The sequence below is a fragment of the Tachyglossus aculeatus genome, chromosome X1, assembly GCF_015852505.1.
Source record: "Tachyglossus aculeatus isolate mTacAcu1 chromosome X1, mTacAcu1.pri, whole genome shotgun sequence".
Lineage (NCBI taxonomy): Eukaryota > Metazoa > Chordata > Mammalia > Monotremata > Tachyglossidae > Tachyglossus > Tachyglossus aculeatus.
In genome coordinates this window covers 59,194,512-59,217,492 of record NC_052101.1, presented here as the reverse complement: position 1 = coordinate 59,217,492, position 22,981 = coordinate 59,194,512, and the positions used below count along the sequence as shown (strand labels likewise).

At 40.9% G+C, this 22,981-nt stretch overlaps 1 protein-coding gene across 2 annotated transcripts in view; it reads left to right on the top strand.

Moving 5' to 3' along the window:
• PDZRN3 (PDZ domain containing ring finger 3) overlaps positions 1-22,981 on the top strand; it is a 292,595-nt gene that overhangs the window by 240,458 nt on the left and 29,156 nt on the right. For both annotated transcript variants that reach the window (XM_038772284.1, XM_038772285.1), the window contains one exon: positions 22,502-22,749. In XM_038772284.1, the coding sequence (XP_038628212.1) occupies positions 22,502-22,749 (248 nt within the window). The remainder of the gene's footprint in view (positions 1-22,501; positions 22,750-22,981) is intronic.

Sequence of the window (22,981 nt, the reverse complement as noted above, 5' to 3'; positions counted from 1 at the left end):
TATTTCCCCCTGTCTTAATTATATCAATCTATGAATCTATGAATCTGTGGTTTTTATTGAGCTCTTGCTGTGCTTAGACCACTGAACTAAGTGCTTGGGAGAGTACACTAGAGAAGACAGATATGATCCCTGCGCTCATGGTGCTTACATATGAGGATATTTGAGCAACATATTTTCCTTCAGTATTATTGTGAAGGACCCGTATTTCATACTTTTATCTAGGAATGGTGAATTGTTCACCTGATGAACTTTGGGATGTGTCGCTTTCAAGATAAATTACATTTTCCAAATGTTCTGGATTAAGTCAGTAGACTTGGAATAAAGAGAAAGTTGAAAGAAGTGAGTTAGGATGGGGACTGGAGATGGGGGAGAGAGAGAGAACAGGGGCAGAGGAAGAAAGAGGGTTGAGGAAGAAAAGTGGACTTGTGGATTTTCACAATTTTGGAAGTTGATCCAAGAGGTAATAGATAATACTGAACTTGATATTTGAGGGAGAATGCAGATAACCTCTGGCTAAGCTTCTGTCTCCAAGAGTCTGAAAAGTCTTTTCTGCCTTGGCTAAGTGTGTTCCATTGGTGCTAAAGGGGAAGCCATCAACTTGAAAATACGTTTTGTACAGTAAGTGACTCTGACTTGTTGACAGCTTTTCAATTTTCTCATCTTATCACTGGGATCCTACCGCATATGCCCAGTAGTTGAACTGGCCTCAGAAAGTGGTACTCGTCCCTTCCCTGTGGCTAACAAGCAAGCACATGTGCAAATACAGCAACTGTAGTAACAGAGCTAAGCAAGCTGTTTAGAGTAAAAAATGAGGGCTCTCACATACCCTGCAATCTCCAACTGCAAAATGGGCGATTATTATAAGCCACCCAGCACACTTAAGTAATGTGAATCTTCTCAGCAGCCAACCCTTCAAAGGTAGTTTTAACTTACCAATGAAGGCTGAGAGTAGATACAAAGGTGTCAGTAAAATAACAAAAGCACAGGCAGGAGGCTGTAACTACAGCAATCCATGAAATTGCCAGAGAGCCTGCCCCACCTACAGGAGAAGGAAAGCATCAAAGGAGGAACACTGCACTAATGAAACACTGCAGCTGCTGATAGCTTCATTAGCACTACTCAGGTAAATTTTAGCACATTAATGGCTTTATTTTCCGATTCAAATGAGTTTGGAGAAAGGATGTGGGGAATCAGGCATGGTACAATGCTGTTATACAGGACCTTCCTTTGATGCTTCACCCAATGTAGTCAAAAATAGGTTGCGAACAGCAGCTTAAAACACTCAGTGGGTAAATACTAATAATCAAGTGCTGGAAATCAAAGATTCAGTACTCTCGGGGATTCTCTTGTAGCAATTCTCACGAATGATGTTTAACCTAAGCGTGAAAATTACATTTCTTCTGATATTTAATTTTGGATGTTGAGTACTTGAGAAAGTATTTTCATTCCCCATTCTCAAAGTTTCCTCTGTCTTAATTTTTTTACTTTAAATAGTTCACAAGAAAGAAGGGCAATGCTAAGACATGATTATCTTTACCATAAAAATGTGACTAGTTATCCAGTGACATACAAGACATTATTGGAAAAGCAACAATAATTTAACTGTATTTTGAAACTTCCTTTTCCAAATTCCTAGGGACTGGAGTCTTTAACCTCCCCGCAGTTTTCTACAAAATATTTTAAGTTGTGGTGATTTATTTTAAAATCTAAGATTCTTAGAACATGCTAAGAAGTGTAACAGAAATACAGGTCCTTCACAATAAGACTGAGGGAAAATATGTTGCTCAAATACCTTTGAACGTGGGAAGTAGTCACATATATCCTCAAAAAGCTTGCCCCTTTTTAGGGCATTTCCCAGGATTTGCATTATTCTGTACAAAGGAAAGCTGCATATGCATTTTAAGCAGCAAAACTTTCTCCTGTGACATAGATGAACTATAAAGCAACTGACACATCTCATAATGACACGTCTCATGTCTCAGAGCCTTATTGAAGGCACATCTCTTCCAACAATCCTTCCCTAAACCCTCCTCGCCTCTTAACAATAATAATAATAATAACGATGATAGCATTTGTTAAGCGCTTACTATGTGCCAAACACTGTTCTAAACACTGGGGTAAATGAAAGGTAATCAGATTGTCCCACGTGGGGCTTACAGTCTCAATCCCCGTTTTACAGATGAGGTAACTGAGGCACAGAGAAGTTAAGTGACTTGCCCAAGGTTACAGCAGACAAGCGGTGGAGGTGGGATTAGAACCCACAACCTCTGACCTCTTGCCACTAGGCCATGCTGCTTCTCATAGGCCTTGCTCTTCTACTCCCTTCTGCATTGCTCTGACTTGCTCCCTTCATTCATCCTCCCTCCCATCCCCATAGCACATTTGTATCATCTGTAATTTATTTATTTATATTAATTTCTGTCTCCCCCTCTAGACTATGAGCTTGTTGTGGGCAGGAAATGTGTCTGTTTGTTATATTGTACTCTTCCAAGAGCATGGTACAGCATTTTGCACACAGTAAGTTCTCAATAAATATGATTGAATGAATGAATGAATAATGTAGTGAGGTGTTAACAATTCATGACATTGAACCAATAAAAAATAAGGCTAATCAGACAGCTGGGAAAATATTATTTTCCAAGTGCATAACACAGTATTACAGACATGTTAGTATTTTATCATTCATAGCCATCTCTTTACCATTTTCCACAAAACATCTGAAACCTGGAAATGATTTCAGTTTGAAAAATCATGATGCATTTTCTAGAAAATAAAACTCCTGATAAGCAACTTTCATTTTTAGGGACTTTATGAGAAAGAAAGGTAGGAAATATTACCACTCATGGTGTTTGCATGGTATAGGACTCCCTTGGCCTTGGAAGCCAACCTTCAGAAATGTTGTAAGAGAACCCCACAGTTGAAAATAGGTGAACAGGGCTCCCTCTTTTAACATTGGAGTTGAATTCTAAGAAAAGGCAATGCGTAACACCTCAGTGAAAAATGAACACAATTTCACCTTGGGAGAAAAGTCTTTTGAAGTCCTTAGGACAGCATGCGTTTGCCAGTGTAAAGCTGAGTTTAGGTCATTTTTCCATCCCTTTGTCTGTGCTGGTCAATCAATCATATTTATTGAGCACTTACTGTGTGCAGAGCACTGTACTAAGCACTTAAGAAAGTACAATATTTAAGGACAAGGTAGGAAGAGAAGAGGAAACTCCTCCAGAGCAGTGGCACAAGGAAGTTACCCAGAACATAGACTGAGGTGAACACCGGGACAGAACTACAAAGCCTGAGAACAGGAGGAGCGTGGACAGGTTTTCTGTCTGTATCAGGCAGCCGTGAGATCAGAAGGGAGAAAGATAAAAGAGGAAGCTTTCTGGTCAGCTTCTTTTCTCCCAACAGATAATTGTAAACAGAAGAAAAGGGGCAACCTACTGTGACCGAACTTTGATCCTTACTAAGCAACAGAAACAAAAGCTCAGAGAATTTGTTGTACCACCAAGGGCCGGGAATGGATTCACTTTAAAGTAGCCACAGCACAGCTGTTACCTAGGAGTCAACCCATGTATTTTCAAACCACCCCCATGTGCATCGTAAATTTTGGTATTCTCCTCTCCCCGCTTCCCATCCCTCCACCTTTCCCCCCAAAAAATCTACATAAGACTGAATTCATGCTCCAAGAACCCAGGTGACATGGGAGAGACCTGAACACTGCACAGCAAATTGACTTTTAGTTTGATGCCTGCGTCCTATTAAATGCAACCAAACTGTAATGAACATTTCTTTCCAAGTACACTCAATTCTTCTCCAATGTGTTTTAACAACATGTTTTGGATAGAATGCCGTTAGGGAATTGGGGAATGTTCTTCCAACAATGTTTGTCTATCTGGGTCGAATGTGATGTTGGAAGAAACAGTGTCATTGGTCAAGGTGCAGGTACTAAGGTGTGAGTTTTCCGTAGAGTTCTTTGCCTCCCTTTCTCAGAAAACATTGTTCCTTTCCTGGTGATAGATGTTCATTTTGTCTTGTCTAAATATTTTCTTAGATTATTCTGCCACTTTTTAGTCATTTCTGATGCCTCATGCATCACATCAGAGAATGTTACCATTCAATGATTCTAGCAATTCTGGGCAATGTCTGCTGATGAGTAAATAATTGTGGAGAGATGCACATGAGTTCAGTCCAGCCCTGATGCCCAGACAGCAAAGGCTTCATTTGCATGTCTCCCCCTCTAGACTGTAAACTCACTGTGGGCAGGGAATGTATGTACCAACTCTGTTATATTGTACTCTCCCAAGCACTTGGTGCCATGCTCTGCATGCAGTAAGCACTCAGTAAAACCACTGATTGATTGATTTCTGCAGATTCAGCAGTTGAAGGTCGGGCCAACCTAAAAACAAGGTTTCCAAGTGAAGCATTGGTATTAGGCTAATCTTGTTAAAACACACCCTAATTTGCTGTGAACAGCATTCGCCAGGACAATCTCAGGCCTGGAGTATTCATTCTACTTGTTCGTCATATTTTAGTTCCATTTCTCCTGCCTCCTCTGAGTAGCATTAAATAATTGGCAGCCATCTCATTGTAGCTAAAACCACTGAGAAACTACGTGCATCCAAGTTTCTTTGGCTTTCTGGGCCATATCCATCCCTGTGTAATTTCTATAGGTTGAGGAGCCTGACTCACTAAAACTCTCAACCCACCAAGTCCCTCCTTGATGAATGCCAGTGTGGCCGTCTCTCTCCCCCACCCACCACCCACACACCTTCCTGCTTCCTCACCCTTTCTCACCATGCTGTATTATCCAGCCAGGCAGAGAGCTCTCTCATTCTCTCATCTCTCATTCTTCCTTTCATTCATTCATTGAATGCTTACTGTGTGCAGAGCACTGTACTAAGCGCTTGGAAAGTACAATTTGGCAACATATAGAGACAGTCCCTACCCAACAATGGGCTCACAGTCTAGAAGGGGGGAACCCACCGATCAACTCTTTCCCTCTCACCAGGAGGGTACTCAGTTGAAATGAAATAGGCAGGAAGAGACTGTGTCCAACCCAATTAACTTGTATCTGCTGCAGCATTTAGAACAGTGTTTTGTGTAGTAAGTGCTTAACAAATGCTATTTAAAAAAAAATGAAAAAGGAAAAAAATATCTGTGCCTTAAATTATCTGCCTCTCTATGGGCACCCTTCTCCTAAAGGTAACATTTTATCAAGCTTTATCATTTGTAATCATGTTGCTTTCACTTTTTAAAATTAATCTGATCATTGGCTTTTATTGGACACAAATTCTCTTCAGTCTTGTTTTGTAAAATCTATTCCCATTTTGAATTCTGAAGTTGAAAGACACAAACCAGGTAGTCCAAATCTGGTAATCCAGATTTTTTTTTTGAAAAATCAGTGCTCTAGAAACTATCTGTATGACCTTTTCCTCCACTTCATATCTTATTTAGGTCAACCACTTGTATCTGATTGTGTTTGGTGAGAGGAAAATGCCAGGGGAGTATAAAAAGAGGGAAAGGTTACTCCATAGCTTCAGAAGGCATGCCAACAAGCTGTTCTGGTGTCTAGTCAGGAAGGAAATAATTTCCATTGTGGCCAAGTATTTGAAATACAGGCTGGTTGTAATTCTATAGTGGATGACTGTTCTGGTGGAGAATGGATATTTACAACATTTGTGGAACTCAGAGTGGACTTCGTCTCTGCTGTCTTAAAATGCCCTCCTCATGATCAGCCAAATGGGAGAAGCAAAAGCTGCTGCTGACTGTGGGCTTCATCATTTGTGCTACAGCTTCCACCTGTGGAAAGAGACCTGCTACTTTTTTTTGATGGCATTTATTAAGTGCCTACTATGTGCAAAGCACTGTTCTAAGCACTGGGGAGGTTACAAGGTGATCAGGTTGTCCCATGAGGGGCTCACAGTCTTAATCCCCATTTTACAGATGAGGGAACTGAGGCACAGAGAAGTGAAGTGACTTGCCCAAAGTCACACAGCTGACAAGTGGCAGAGTCGGGATTTGAACCCATGACCTCTGACTCCAAAGCCCGGGCTCTTTCCACTGAGCCACGCTGCTTACTTATAAGACATAGTGTTTCTGGAACAATATTGTTTCTGGAACCTGTGCTTCTCAAATTCTTCACCTTTACAAATCCACCTCCACCCGCTCCCCTCCAAACCTTTCAGCATGGAGAAAATCAACAGTCACCAGGAGAATGGTCTTATTTAGCACTGTGGTACCTCTCCCAATGCGGAATGAGCACTGAGTTCCACAAAAACCTATGGCCTCTTACAGAACTTGTCATTTGCATCTAAAGGGAACTATAGCACAATGCAATTATTTTCCTTAAAATTTAGATCAAATTTTAGCTAAAATTTAGACTAGATCACTCTTTAAAAAGCTTATAGTCCCTCTTTTCTCATCCAAAAGAAAGCATTGCACTTCTGGGTTTATGAAAAGAAATCACCTGTCCTGTAAAACTAAAGTGCATTGCTTTATAGTAGTGTAAATAAATTCAGGCAAGATTCAATTACCGCATTCTCCTCCTCTCTGTAACTCTACAAGACTGGTCTTAAATAGGAGAAGAATATGATAATAATATAAGCAGCGTGGCTCAGTGGAAAGAGTATGGGCTTTGGAGTCAGAGGTCATGGGTTTAAAGCTCAGCTCCACCAATTGTCAGCTGTGTGACTTTGAGCAAGTCACTTAACTTCTCTGGGCCTCAGTTACCTCATCTGTAAAATGGGGATTAAGACTGTGAGCCCCCCTTGGGACACCCTGATCACTTTGTAACCTCCCCAGTGCTTAGAACAGTGCTTTGCACATAGTAAGTGCTTAATAAATGCCATCATCATCATCACCATAATGAGTATCTTTGTTTCAGCTAGCAATCTACTTCAGTTCCTTACTGTGTAATGTTTACTTCCTACATTTTAGAAATAAAAAATGCTAATAAACAAGGCCAAAGGAAAATAAATGGATTGCGATCACAGTCCCTTGATCAGAGAATTTTCCATTGGTATGTTTCTCTTTATTATCATTTTTCTTTTCTGTGCTAAACATTTGTCATCTTAAAGCACAAATATGGTGACGTAGCACCCATTGGTTCCTATTTTTCAGATTTTTTTCAGGTCTTTTTGTTGTGAGAGATGCATTTGATTTTACAATCTCTCTAAAGCTTTTATCTCTAGTTATTTCCATTTACCTACTAATTTCCAGAATTAAATCTGTTCTATTCAGTTGGGATGTAGATAACCCTGAAATGCTGCTTCAATAGAAAGCATATACTCTCATGTAATTATGTTTTGCATTTTACTTGAGTTGCACAATTTATGGAAAAAGTGCAAAATGTTGCCAACTTCTGACTCAAAACAAATTGATTCTAACTTATTCCACTGTCTTTTATTTCCTTATTACACCATGGGTGCCCTTCCTATTCACAATCATCATTTCTCCGTCCAAAGCCAATATTATCCAGTATTGTTGTAGAAAGTTCCCACTGTGACCATTATATAATTGCATATTTCAGTGAAGATAATTGATCTATCCCTTTGATGTGACTAGGTCCCTAGTCTCTGTCACGTGGCTAGTAAGGTTCTTGGGAGTCCATGAATATTTTGGCATTTCAGTACAACATTTTTGTGTTGCCACATGTGGATGGATTTGTGTTTAAATTTAATCCCTTCTAAACAAGGACTTGGTAGAATCTAATTTGCACATATTGTAGGTAAAATATGTAGTTATTGAAAGGCATTTTAAGCATTCCCATTAAAGTTTTAACTTGGGAAATGCATCGCTTCTCATAGAAACAACTGAAATGAAATAAAATATTACCTTTGTGGCTTGCATCTTCAAAGCCTATTATAGTGAGAATTTTGCATATCAACCAAGAAGGCAGTGTAGTGATATTGTTTCAAATATATTACTCTTCAAAATTATTTGAGCTATGTTTGCAGTGCTATGAATCACTAAAATGAAATACCAACACCTGCTACCCACACACATGAGAAAGCTTAAGCAAAGAGTTGGCTAGTCTTCTGCAAACTTGACTTCGGCCATTTTCATTTTATGGAGAATGAATGAGTTGGGGAGGAGGGGATTGGGAAAAATCTGTAAAAGAGATTATTTAAAATAAGTCAAGGTCAAAATGGCAGAGTTATTGCTGATATAGGTCTAGCTTTCTACTAGTGCCTGGTGCTTCTAGGAGTGCCATATCGAGCTAGATCGCTTAATGATACTTTGCACCTCACATGAGGACTTGAGTTCTGTCTCCAGGGTCCCTTTGCAGTTTCATACCACACCATTTTGAGTTGCCAGTTCTAGAAAGCAACGTTTTCTTCATTGCTGTAGCAAATGATGAACAGCCTTATGGTAAGGTAAGAATAACAGAATGGCAGAAGATAACTCTGATCCATATACTTTTTCCCAGCGCTTAATATAGTGCTTTTTGTTCACAGTAAATTATTTAGTGCTATTACTAGTACTTAGATCTAAGCCTTCTCCTTTATATCTGTATGTGTGAAATGTCATTGTTCAGTGGTTTTTGCTATAAGTGGAGAGAAATGAGTAATTATTGGAGATTTTTTGAGGAGCAGGGAGAGATGTGCCGAATGATCTTTAGAAAAATAATCAGGGCAGCAGTGTAAAAATATAGAGATGAGAGAGGGGAGAGAGTAGAGATCACTCAATCAATGGTATTTATTGAGTGATTACTGTGTGCAGAGCACTGTACTGAGAACTCGGGAGAGTACAATACAACAAAGTTGGCAGATCCAGACCCTGCCCACAAGGAGCTTACAGTCTAGAGGAAGGAGGCTAAGGAGGCTGAGATAGTCTAACCAGGATACAATGAGCCCCTGGACCAGGGTGGCGGCCTTTTGAATGTATGGGAAGTGGTAGATCCCACCTCCTTGAACAAGCTTTCCCTGGTTAATTTCCCAGTATTCTGAGCCATAACATCACTTCAGCCAACGCTAGCACATACAGACATAAATGTAACTGTCTGAGGTGATCGCCCCTATTTGCAAAATCTTACCTCAGGTTTTCTTTCCTGGCACATCTCTGATCGCTGTTTTCATTTCCAATTTAAAATACTCTTGCCATTACTCCTGTAAACTAGAATACCATGGTATGTTCTAAATTACATTTATTGAATTCCATAAATAAAATATCAAATAATAATGATATTGTTGTTGTTATAAGCAGCATGGCCTAGTGGATAGAGCATGGGCCAGGGAGTCAGAAGGACTTGGGTTCCGATTCTGGCTCCACCACATGTCTTCTGGGTGAAATAGGGCAGGTCACTTAACTTCTCTGGGTCTCAGTTACCTCACCTGTAAAATGGGGATTAAGAGTATGAGCCTCATGTGGGAGGTGGACTGTGTCCAACCTGATTAGCTTGTTTCTACCCCATTACTTAGTACAGTGCTTGGCACATAGTAAGTGCTTAACAAATACTATTAAGAATAACAGTAATGATGGTATTTGTTAAAATCTATGTTCCAAGCTCTAGACTAAGTGCTGGGATAGATACCAGATAATCAGGATGCACACAGTCCCTGTCCCACATGGAGCTCTTTTTCCAGTGAGGGTAGGAATTTGCAGTCCAAACTCTAGCATATGAGAGATATACATGAGAATTCTATGATGTTACACAGGAGATAGAGGTTGAATTATCTCATAGTAAAATGCTTCATACAGCATTGTGTCATGATGTGTATAAAATCTTGCCACTCAAAAAAAAACCAGAAGTAAAAGGAGTAGAGAAATGCACATATATTCTTCTGTGGCAAGGTAAAGGTGTGGTGTCAACCACCTTCCTTAGAACTTGGCATGACTCTTGACCTGCTTTGTGTGAATTAATGGCATTTGATTGTATTGAATGGCAGGCAATGTATATAGAATGCTTAAGTGCTAGAAGAAGTATAGTATATATTTGGAAGAAATGATTTAATCACAAGTAGAGTAACAGTAAAGAGTTTTCCTTTCCAAAAAGGAAGTGGGCTGAAAAAGGCAAGAATGGGAAACCAGTATGTTCCATACTCACTGCTAGAAAATTTCAATCTCCAGGTTGATTCAGGGAGAGGAAGGGTTTGGGAGCAGTAGAGGGAGTGTAGGAAGGTGGGCTCAGAGATTGTCTCTCAAGGAAAAGGCTAGAATATTCCTTTCCCGGCCCATGTAAACTTAGGAAGCTAGTTCTTCAACCCTGACTTATGTTGCTGTTCAAAGACAGCTATTCAAATGGACATTGTACACAGCAGCTGATTGGTTGGGTAGAATTGGACATACTTTCTCAGAAAAAGTGATCAAAATTGATTAGATATTTTTTTCCCAGAATATTATCCAATTGTCCTTGTTGGTTTTCAGTTGGTCAAGGAGATGTATTATTAAGGTACGATTCTGTTAAAATTTCCTCGTTTCGATTGGTTGCATACACGTACCTGGAATGATTAAACAACAGTTATGCCAGATGGACTTTTCTGGAATACAATTGGAAACATCTGAGCTGTGGGAACTGGGGACTCAGTGTGTGTGGTTCTAGAAAATTACAGCCTCTTTGGAGCTTCAGTTTGAGCTTCTGAGTTAACTTTTTCCTTGATAGCATAGGGATTAAACATGATAAAGAAGCTGAAACCTATTTCAAAGGGAAAAGATACTTCCGTTTTAGAATGGTTTAGAAAATTTGAATTAACAGGTTAGTTCTTCTCCTTTGAGAACCTAGGAAGGAGATTATGCAAGATGTTATTGATTTTGACAGGATTATTGGGTGAGTTTTACATGAGAGTAAAAGTTTTTAAACACTGTCTCAATGGAATTAGATTTTTTTTAAAACATCAAGAACATATATATGAATTTAACATCTGTTTATAGAATACACAGTCCTTATATATTACTATACAAAGGACAGTAACCAGCTGTTGTGCCTCTCTACTCAGGAGAAAATGGAAAAAAAAAGGGTTTAAACTGCCACATGAAAGATTTAGGTTAGTAATAAGGAAAATGATACTTTCCTTCTCCTGAGTACAGTTTAGGATAATTCCTGCTTAGTAAGAGAAGGACGGACATCTCAAAGACCCTCCAGCCCCACAGTTCTTCTCTCAACCTCCTGAGTCCATTCAAGGGACCATCAGACCAGAGGAAGTATTTATTAAGCACTTACTGTGTGTAGAGCACTGTACTGAGCACTTGGGAAAGTACAATACAACAATAAAGAGCGACAGTCCCTGCCCACAATGAGCTCATATCATTGCTAAGAAAAAGTCCAAATGAAGGAGTCAGTGATGGAATCCTATCCTTGAGAATGATGAACAAGCCTCAGTCTGAGATTTCATGTCCAACCTGTGTGAAGTCACTGATTATAGCGTGTGGCTTAGTGGAAAGAGCACGGGCTTGGGAGTCAGAGGCCATGGGTTCTAATCCCAGCTCTGTCACTTGTCAGCTGCATGACGTTGGGCAAGTCACTTCATTTCTTGGTGCCTCAGTTGCCTCATCTGTAAAATGGGGAATGAGACTGTGAGCCCCACATGGGACAACCTGATTACCTTGTATGTACCCCAGCGCTTAGAACAGTGCTTGACACATAGTAAGCTCTTAATAAATACCATCATTATTATTTTAGAGAAGCAACGTGGTTTAGTGGAAAGAGCATGGACTTGGGAGTCAGAGGTCATGGATTCTAATCCCAGCTCCATCACTTGTCAGCTGCATGACTTTGGGCAAGTCAATTAAATGCTCTGTGCCTCAGTTACCTCATCTGTAAAATGGGGATGAAGACTGTGAGCCCTCCCCAAAGTCACTTCCCCCCCTTCTCCAACCCCCCGGCTCTCAACACTCTCTGCTACTCTCCCATCCTTCCCAGCAGTATCCTCAGAGGAGCTCTCCTCCCTCCTCTCAAGTGCTACTCCGGCCACCTGTGCTTCTGACCCCATTCCCTCTCATCTCATGAAATCTCTCGCTCCATCCCTTCTCCCCTCCTTAACTTCCATCTTCAACCGCTCACTCTCCACTGGTTCCTTCCCCTCTGCCTTCAAACATGCCCATGTCTCTCCCATCCTAAAAAAACCCTCTCTTGACCCCACCTCACCTTCTAGTTATCGCCCCATATCCCTCCTACCATTCCTTTCCAAACTCCTTGAACGAGTTGTCTACACGCGCTGCCTAGAATTCCTCAACAACAACTCTCTCCTCGACCCCCTCCAGTCTGGCTTCCGTCCCCTACATTCCAGGGAAACTGCCCTCTCAAAGGTCACCAATGACCTCCTGCTTGCCAAATCCAACGGCTCATACTCTGTCCTAATCCTCCTCGACCTCTCAGCTGCCTTCGACACTGTGGACCACCCCCTTCTCCTCAGCACGCTATCTGACCTTGGCTTCACAGACTCCGTCCTCTCCTGGTTCTCCTCTTATCTCTCCAGTCATTCATTCTCAGTCTCCTTGTCTCTTTTGCAGGCTCCTCCTCCCCCACCCATCCCCTTACTGTGGGGGTTCCCCAAGGTTCAGTGCTTGGTCCCCTTCTGTTCTCGATCTACATGCACTCCCTTGGTGACCTCATTCGCTCCCACGGCTTCAACTATCATCTCTACGCTGATGACACCCAGATCTACATCTCTGCCCCTGCTCTCTCCCTCTCTCTCCAGGCTCGCATCTCCTCCTGCCTTCAGGACATCTCCATCTGGATGTCTGCCCGCCACCTAAAACTCAACATGTCCAAGACTGAACTCCTTGTCTTCCCTCCCAAACCCTGCCCTCTCCCTGACTTTCCCATCTCTGTTGACGGCACCACCATCCTTCCCGTCTCACAAGCCCGCAAACTTGGTGTCATCCTCGACTCCGCTCTCTCATTCACCCCTCACATCCAAGCCGTCACCAAAACCTGCCGGTCTCAGCTCCGCAACATTGCCAAGATCTGCCCTTTCCTCTCCATCCATACCGCTACCCTGTTCGTTCAAGCTCTCATCCTATCCCGTCTGGACTACTGCATCAGCCTTCTCTCTGATCTCCCATCCTCGTGTCTCTCCCCACTTCAATCCATACTTCATGCTGCTGCCCGGATTGTCTTTGTCCAGAAACACTCTGGGCATGTTACTCCCCTCCTCAAAAATCTCCAGTGGCTACCAATCAATCTGCGCATCAGGCAGAAACTCCTCACCCTGGGCTTCAAGGCTGTCCATCACCTCTCCCCCTCCCACCTCACCTCCCTCTGCCGCTAATCTCCTCACCGTACCTCGTTCTTGCCTGTCCCGCCATCGACCCCCGGCCCACGTCATCCCCCGGGCCTGGAATGACCTCCCTCTGCCCATCCGCCAAGCTAGCTCTTTTCCTCCTTTCAAGGCCCTACTGAGAGCTCACCTCCTCCAGGAGGCCTTCCCAGACTGAGCCCCTTCCTTCCTCTCCCCCTCGTCCCCCTCTCCATCCCCCCCATCTTACCTCCTTCCCTTCCCCCCAGCACCTGTATATATGTATATACGTTTGCACATATTTATTACTCTATTTATTTACTTTACTTGTACATATCTATTCTATTTATTTTATTTTGTTAATATGTTTGGTTTTGTTCTCTGTCTCCCCCTTTTAGACTGTGAGCCCACTGTTGGGTAGGGACTGTCTCTATATGTTGCCAACTTGTACTTCCCAAGCGCTTAGTACAGTGCTCTGCACACAGTAAGTGCTCAATAAATACGATTGATTGATTGATTGATTGATTGATTGATGTGGGACAACCTGATTTCCTTGTAGGTACCCCAGTGCTTAGAACAGTGCTTGGAGCATAGTATGTGCTTAATACATATCATTATATAGATCTACAGTGTTATACAGACTCTGTCTTCCCTGCCAGTCATGTTGCAGGTGGCACAATGAGCAAATAGGCTGGCAGGGGTGGAGTACATGGTAAGTTGTATACAAGGGTTTTTTAGGTGCAGGACCCATTTAGGACTAAATTGATCACAGCACAGTGCCGATGCTGGGCTGTAGTGCTGTGACCTGGCAGGTGGTTGCCTCGGTAGCCACTGTGGTCTTCACAGCCCAAATTAGCCAGCTATTTTTCAGGAATTCTGCTGGATCTGTCCTCCTCACCGAGCACCTTAAGTGGTTTTTGGTCAGAAACTTTCACCGCTGATACAACAGAGATGGTAGACACATTCCCTGCCTACCAGGAGCTTACATTATAGAAAGAAAAATGGATGAAGATGGTAATAATGATAATTGTGCTGTTTATTCAGTACTTACTATGTGCTAAGCTCTGAGGTTGATACAAGATAATCAGGTCAGACACTAGCCCTGTCCCTCAAGGGGTTTGCAGTCTCTTTTCTAAATGTTTCCCTAACCTTTTTGCCTGAAAGCTGCAAAATGTACTTTTTAATGGTTTTTATGTCTCCCGGCCGCCCTCAATGTAGTAGACAGGTTTAAAATCCAGTGTTTCTTCATTGTGACAAATTGTGAGTAAATGCAGATTCAAATTTATTTCAGTTAATAATGGAAATTTATTTTATGACTTAAAATCACAGATCAATGAAAGTCATTGAAAACACTCCTGGCAACTTTCATTCATCGAAATTAGACAGATGAATTGAAGAGATCTACAAATTCTGTCAGGGGTGAAAAACACAGTTTTATATTATATCCAGCCCCTTTAAGTCCAGGAACTGTAAGCGGAAAAATCAATCAGTAATATGTATTGAGGGCTGATTGGGTCCAGAGTCCTATACTAAGCACGTGGGAAAGTCCAAAGTACAACAGAATTGGTAGACACAATTTCTGCCCTCGGAGATCTATGCTCAAGCAGGAGAAACAGATACTAAAGTGAATCACAGGTAGTAATAAGTTACAGGTATAAATTGCTACAACATGGAATAATCTTTATGTGTACATGATGTTATTGGAACTCTACATTCCACTTTGGCCTTTTCACTACACCTGCAAGCAATCAATCAATCATATTTATTGAGCTCTTACTATGTGCAGAGCACTGTACTAAGCACTTGGGGGAGTACAATATACCTATTGATTGTTAATGTTCACATGCTGATTACCTCCACAGCCCTTCTGTGGTATCCCAGTATTACTACGCACCCCTTAAAGATCCTCCATTCTGAACTATATGGTTTTAAAATTATTCCAGCATTAAATATTTGGATCTCATCTCAACTGTTCACAGTGGATAGGTTTTAGATAAATTGCCCATATCCCATTCTCCAGCCCTTGAGCCAACTCTGGATCTGAAATAAATTATGGCTGACAAGACTCTCCTGAGTGGAAAAGGATTTTTATATCTGACCTAAATCAGGGACTCAAACCTTTCATTTTCCTCTATGTAGCGTTATCATGTTATATGGCTTCTACTGTAATGTAAATCTTAATTAGTTTGAAAACATAGTTGGGATATTAAAAATGAAATTATTGTCCATACATTTAATTAAATGAGCCTATTTTTAGCCAGGAGCATAATATCTAGAAGTAGGAATTTAAAATGTGATTACCACATTCCTTAAGGCCATTTTCCTGTAAAGTAGGCCTAAATGCAATTGTGATAAGATTTTAAGGTCCCTCACCTAAACAAATACGAGCTTCCTAATTCAAAAAGGATGATGATTCCTGTCCAGTATTCCCCTTATGAGTACAGTCATCAATTTCTTCACAGTTATCTTGCCAGCATTTTCCATCAAGACAACCAAGGAATATTTTTCTTATGGGATATTTTATGAAAATGTTTTCAGAACCAAGCTTTTTTTCCTGACCTATCAACAGGGTAAAAATGAAGCCAGAGTCCAAATTAATAGTCCAAATGTGATCCTAGATAGTGGATACTGCAAAATGAATCTGACCATTTGCAATAAGGAACACAATGAAACATCATTTTTCATGCTTGGGAGAGTAAAATCCAGAAGGTTATTTCTTTGTATGATACTGCTAGTCATAGGCTAGTTTCTACCATCTGTCATCCAGGTGTTTTATTTCCTGAGCCTGATTTGCCCCTGTAGAAACTCCCAATGGCATCCCCTCAGTCAGGAAGGGTAGCAGAATTAATTAGGCCTACTGAAGTCACAATCTGACAGACATGGAAGTGATCTTGGGGTGGTTAATTGAGGGTTGAATTGTAAAAACTAACTGGCCTATTTTGCTCTCAGTGCAGAGGGAGGGGGGAAAATTAACCAATTTTTTCTTGTAGAAATGGAGGAGTTACATCACTGTGGCATAAATCTGATGTGGAAGGACAAACTCATTTGGCTTCTGTAGAATAATTGTCTATCTTTGGTAACATTTATTTGCCTAGAAGTACCACTGTGAAGCTAACATATTAGAACAGTAACCTCTTGGTTACTGTCATGTTATAGTTGCTACCATAATGTTAGCTATAAAACGAAATTGCTTTTTCACCATAATTGTATATGACTCCCAAGAAACAAGATCTGGGGCCTTTGGTGTGGGTTATTTGTATAATTAATTTATAGGGGAAAAACGAGTGTGTAATCTAAACCCTTGTTTCAAGAAAATGCATTCAATTTACTTGAGTTATGCCAATTGTTTTAAAGAAATCTGCTCAGTTAGGCAGATAATGATATTAGGACCAGGCCAAACCACTCACTTTGCATTTTTTTCTGTAATTGTAGTCATGATAAGTTTTCTTTCTCCTTTTTTCCTCTCTCCTCCTTATTTCTCCCTTTTCCACTTGCTCTTTCCCCTTTCCCTTATCCTGTCTCCTTTCTTCCCTATTCCCCTTTTCCTTTTCTCCCCACTCTCTCTGTTCGCCACCTTTCTCACCCTTCCCCCTTCACTAGGGCTTTGTTCCATCTTGAACCTCTCCAAATCACCAGTTTGGTGACCTGCACTCTATACTGGGTTTTGAAGGAATGCTATTGTTGATGATGTTATGATCTGGCCTATAGATGGCATTTCTTCAAGCACACCATCACATCATAATATCAAACATCACTGTTCTGCCTTCATTCTTTCTTTGGGCTTACAGTATCTTCTGGAGGTGTATCAGGGCCTTAAAAGTTTTAGAAAGTTTTCTGATACTTCGTGAATCATCTCTATGCCATTATGAATTACTTAGAAGTTTATACTTCTCAAGCCAGGTTTTCTTGCATGTCCTTCCTTGTACTGTTTAAACAAATGCCAAATAGTTTCAACATTTAAAAATGTAACTGTGAAGCATCTGTCTTCAGTTAAATATAGAAATTGTCTCATCAAAGCAGCACTGTTAATCAAAAATGCATTTTGGTATGTCAGCATCTTTGCCAATCTATGTGTGTATATGGTTTAGTAAACTCATACTTAGACAGTGAGCCCCATGGGAGACAGTGACAATGTATAATCGGATTATCTTGTGTCTATGCTAGTGTATAGTACAGTGCTTAGCACGTACAAATACCACTATTATTATCGTTATCATGACTACATGGTATAGGTTAGGTTCATTGATGGTTTACTGTACATCAGCTGGGTGTTTTGGAAGAATATTAATTCTTTAAGTAGCAGGAGGCTCTAGAGGAAACTTTCTGAAATCAGATTTTTAATCAATAAAACTTAAAGAATAGTTTCAGATTTTTGCTGTTATGGAGAGGTAAACCACCATGAGGAGAGCCTACAGAAGAATACAGATGTAATAAATTTTACCTATTGATGATCAACATCCTGTTTAATGTGCCAATAGTTTCATATTAGTTCTGGATTAACAAATAGTCACTAGAATAATCATAATTCTTATCTAATAAACCCCTTGATCACAAGTCTTCTTAGACCATAAGCAAGTCGTTTCCTGGCTCAGACCAGTGGTCCATCCAGATTAGTGTTCTGTTTCCAACAGTAGCAACATGATACTTAAAAGAACAGTGTGGTGGCTGCCCTCCTTGACATCTATCTGAATCATTACAGATGTACCATCTAACATCCTTCGCTTTTCCTTTATGTACCCATCCATAATTTGTTTTAATGGCCATTTCCCTCTCTAGACTATAAGCCCCTTATGGGTAGGGAATACGTCTATCATCGTACTCTCCCAAGTGCTTAATACAGGACTCTGCACACAATCAGTGTTCTGTAAATATCACTGATTGATCCTCTCTTCATCCCTAATTTACCTTGTAAAATCCTTCACGACACTGTACACTTTAATCATATCCTATCTCAGCCATCAGCTGTTTAGTGAAAGTGAAAAGAGCATGGATTTGGAGCTGGGAAATCTGGGGTTCTAGTCCCAGCTCTAGCCTTGGGGAATTCACCCTATGGACCTCAGTTTCCTCATCTGTAAAATATGGGGATGAGCTACTTTTCTCCCTCTTAGATTGTGTGTTTTGTCTGACCCAGTTCTCTTGTACCTACCCTTGCATTTAGCACAGTGGTTGGTTGACAGCTAGTAAGCACTTAGTAAATACCATAATTATTAAGAATCCTCATCTTTCTGTTTATCCTCATACAGAAATTGCTCTATACCTCTTATCATTTGTACCTTGTACATTTGGGAGAAGCAGCGTGGCTCAGTGGTAAGAGCCCGGGCTTGGGAGTCAGAGGTCATGGGTTCCAATCCCGGCTCTGCCACTTGTCTGCTGTGTGACTTTGGGTAAGGCACTTAGCTTCTTTGTGCCTCAGTTTCCTAATCTGTTAAATGGGGATTAAGACTGTGAGCCCCACGTGGGACAACCTGATCACCTTGTATCCCCCCAGTGCTTAGAACAGTGCTTTGCACATAAGTGCTTAACAAATACCATCATTATTTTTATTATTATTACCTTCTTCAGCACTATTTTGTCTTTCCATAGTGAAGTTCATACTGTATTTGAGACACAGACCTACCTTGTTTTCTATACATCTTATTTCATAATCACTTTACTCTTCATCAACACTAATGGGAAGTCCCTCATTTGTATTTTTCATATTGTTAGTCCATCAAATGTTGTCATCATGTCAGTCATTTCTTTTTCTGAATATGAGGGATATGGTACAGTGGCTTGTGGGCAGGGAACGCTTCTGCCAACTCTGTTGTGTTGTACTCTCCCAAGTGCTCAGTACAGTGCCCTGCACATAGTGCTCAATAAATACCACTGATGATGATGATTGACAAGAAGCAATAGATTATTGAATTCTGAACCCATGACCTTTTAATCAGCAGGCTGAAAAAGTCATGGGCTGAAGTGAGAACCAGTAACTGCAATGTTGGTGTCAGAGCATCACTTGCCAGGCCTGCTTTTGTCTCTTTCCTTCACCCACTTCTTCCAGGTTGGGGTGCTCACCAATTTTCCCAACCAACAACTGTTCCCAGGTTCCCTTTAGTCTACTGCAACAGGATTATAATGTTCTCCCTCTGTGAGTCTTTCTGGATTCCTCCAAAAAGCACCCTCTAATCCCCACCTCCCTGATCACATCATCCTAACAGACAACCCTAACATTTATGTGAATATCTCTTCATTCCACTTATTCATTTTTCACTTGCTTTTGTTGTTGCTATTTATGTGTTTTCCTTTAGTTCCCTCTTTATGTACACTATCTGGGTTTGCCTGTCTTCCTCATTCAATTATAAGCCCCTGGAGGTCAAGGACTGTGTCTTCAACTCCTGTGGTATGTTCCCAAACACATAGCACAGTGTTTTGCACTCAGAAGGCACGCAAATGCTGCTGATGATAATGATGATTCACCCTGATTGGGTAGCAAAGACATTGTGAGGGGTACTCTCAACACCAAACTGTTAATGACAAATTCCCACCCTGCAAAAATGTTGTTAAACCCTAATCTAGACTCTAAATCCATGAGAAGGTTTTCCAACAGATTGATTACTGCATCAGCCTTCTCTCTGATCTCCCATCCTCGTGTCTCTCTCCACTTCAATCCATACTTCATGCTGCTGCCTGGATTATCTTTGTTCAGAAACGCTCTGGGCATATTACTCCCCTCCTCAAAAATCTCCAGTGGCTACCAATCAATCTGCGCATCAGGCAGAAACTCCTCACCCTGGGCTTCAAGGCTCTCCATCACCTCGCCCCCTCCTACCTCACCTCCCTTCTCTCCTTCTACAGCCCAGCCTGCACCCTCCGCTCCTCCGCCGCTAATCTCCTCACCGTACCTCGTTCTCGCCTGTCCCGCCATCGACCCCCGGCCCATGTCATCCCCCGGGCCTGGAATGCCCTCCCTCTGCCCATCCGCCAAGCTAGCTTTCTTCCTGCGTTCAAGGCCCTGCTGAGAGCTCACCTCCTCCAGGAGGTCTTCCCAGACTGAGCCCCTTCCTTCCTCTCCCCCTCGTCCCCCTCTCCATCCCCCCCATCTTACCTCCTTCCCTTCCCCACAGCACCTGTATATATGTATATATGTATATATGTTTGTACATATTTATTACTCTATTTATTTATTTATTTATTTTGTACATATCTATTCTATTTATTTTATTTTGTTAGTATGTTTGGTTTTGTTCTCTGTCTCCCCCTTTTAGACTGTGAGCCCAATGTTGGGTAGGGACTGTCTCTATATGTTGCCAATTTGTACTTCCCAAGCGCTTAGTAGAGTGCTCTGCACATAGTAAGCGCTCAATAAATATGATTGATTGATTGATTGATTGACAGTTTACAGGAATCCGGTGCCACTTAAAAGTATTCCACCCATGCCTGCCTAGTTGAGACAAAATGCTTGTCAAACTGGGGATGATAGCAAACTGAGAAGTTTAGCTAGAACCTTGCAGAATAGGATTTGAAGCCAACATGGTCATTACAAATTAGAGAGCCAGTATGGACAGTAAGTGTAAGATGCTTAGGGAGAAACCACAAGCAATAAAAATGAAAGCAAGGACTGAATGATGGTATTGGTTGTTTTACATGTATTCTCTCTCTCTCTCTCTCCCTCTCTCTCTCTCTCTCAAAGAAATGGGTTCTGTGCAGAAGATTTGGAATTGAGCCTTATAATGAGAGTTCAGAGGAAAGCATCCAAGATGATCAAAGGGTTAAAAATAGTACCTATGAGGAAAGAGAATGGAAATTTAGATTATTTAGTTCAAAGGAAAGAAGGCTGATTTAATACTGGCCCTTAATTTTTATGTATAGTTATTTGACAGAGGAGGTTTTCCAGTTGCACTCCATCTCCCTTAAGGGCTGAGCAAAAGAAAATAGGTTTGCATTGGAGCAGAAGTGATTTAGATTAAATATAGGGATGGATTTAGGAGCAGTGTAGATTGGTAATACGGAAGACTATGGAATCTCCAACTCCATAGGAGATGTTTGGTCTGGTTTTATGGCAGGGCTGCTGGGAGACAGTGAATTTGACTAAATCAGCTTGTCAGGATTTCTTCCTATATTCCTATGGCTTGATTTAGCTGCTCATTTTATTTTTTTTTTCAATCCTGGTTTCAAATACTGGTATCACAAGTGGTCCATGTGGAAGCACAACCTCCAAGGATTGAGACTTAAGCTTCATTTCTTTCCTGCATTTTGTGTCTTGAAGTCTGTTTTCTCTAATACCATAACTAGAGGAAGTAAATTTCTCAAATGGATTGACTTCAAATCACTAGGACTTGCTGTACTGTTGGAATTTAGATTGGACTTCATTATAGTGAAAGATCATCCTCAATCCCTTAACCAAACTGTTATTTACAAGGCACTCATGCAAAGTTGCCAATTCACAGCTCTTGTCCCTACAGGCCTAGAATGCTATGTTTAAATGGGTTTAAAAGAAAATAGAAAAATAGCTGCAGAATCAATAACCATGTTCTGCTTGGACAACTAGGAACAGAAGTGCTCTTCATATCTTATTTAAAGGAAGGCTCTAATGAAGTCTTTCACTGGGTTCTCTTTTAAAAAAAAGCAAACCCGAAGTCACTAGAGATAAAATATGTAATTTGACAAAAGACCGTGCACGTAAATGAGAGCGTGAGATCAGTGCTGTCTGAAATTGGCAAGCTAGTTGCACAAATATGAATAGAGAATAAGTAGATAAATTATTATAATCTTAAAACTTAGTCCAGCAAATGATGTAATAAAACTGAACTGATTTAAACCTAGTTTCTCCTCTTTTAAGGACAGTGAGTTTGAACATAAGTAACTAATGGATCAGCGTTGTTCCTGTGCAGGGACCCAAGAAATTAAAGAAATTTATTGCTGTGATAATATTATTCAGAATACATTTCCAGTGTCCTGTACCATCAGTTACTTTTCTGTTGCTGGAAGCCAAGATCTGTCAGCTGGGATAATGATCATATTTAAATCTATGTAACTGTATCAAGTAGCGTGCAATATCCCAGGGAAAAAGTCTAGCTGAATTCCCTAATCTGTTCTCATTTCCCTTGATTTTCATATTCTTGACTTCTACCCTGACTTCTCGAACAAGGAGCGGTCACTTGTCCTGTCTAGCTTTATGAGGAGGTCAATGGTGACGGCTCTGAGTTTCCTACAACTGATGAAGCGGAACCCACAACCATGAAATGTTCCTTTTTCTTGGATCCACTTATGCCTGTGAAACATAGCCTCCAAAACAGAAAAACCAATTAATTTCCTGCTCCACCCTAATTGTGTTTTCCGTATTCTTTCAACAGGTGAATGGAAAAGACTTATCCAAGGCAACCCATGCTCAGGCCGTGGAAGCATTCAAAACAGCAAAAGAGCCCATCGTGGTGCAGGTCTTAAGGAGAACACCACGCACAAAAATATTCACACCTTCTCCTGAGTCTCAGCTGGTAGACATGAGCACCCAAACTGATATCACCTTTGAGCATATCATGGCTCTGACTAAAATGGGATCTCCTACCCCACCAGTCATGGATTCCTATCTGTTGCCAGAAGAGTAAGTAATAGACTCTGGAACATTGAAAAGATGTTACTTGCGTTGTTTATTACTTCATTAAATAAGGATGGCTTTATCCCTTTTCACTGTGTAGAAAAAAAGAGTTGTGCTTGTTATTCTCTTTCAGGTTTCCTATCTTTAGCTTTGTTTATAGCTGCTGCAAACAACTGCTATGCTCTGCTCCAAATTATTAATTACTTTTTATAACCCAACAGCAGAGTTACTCAAATTA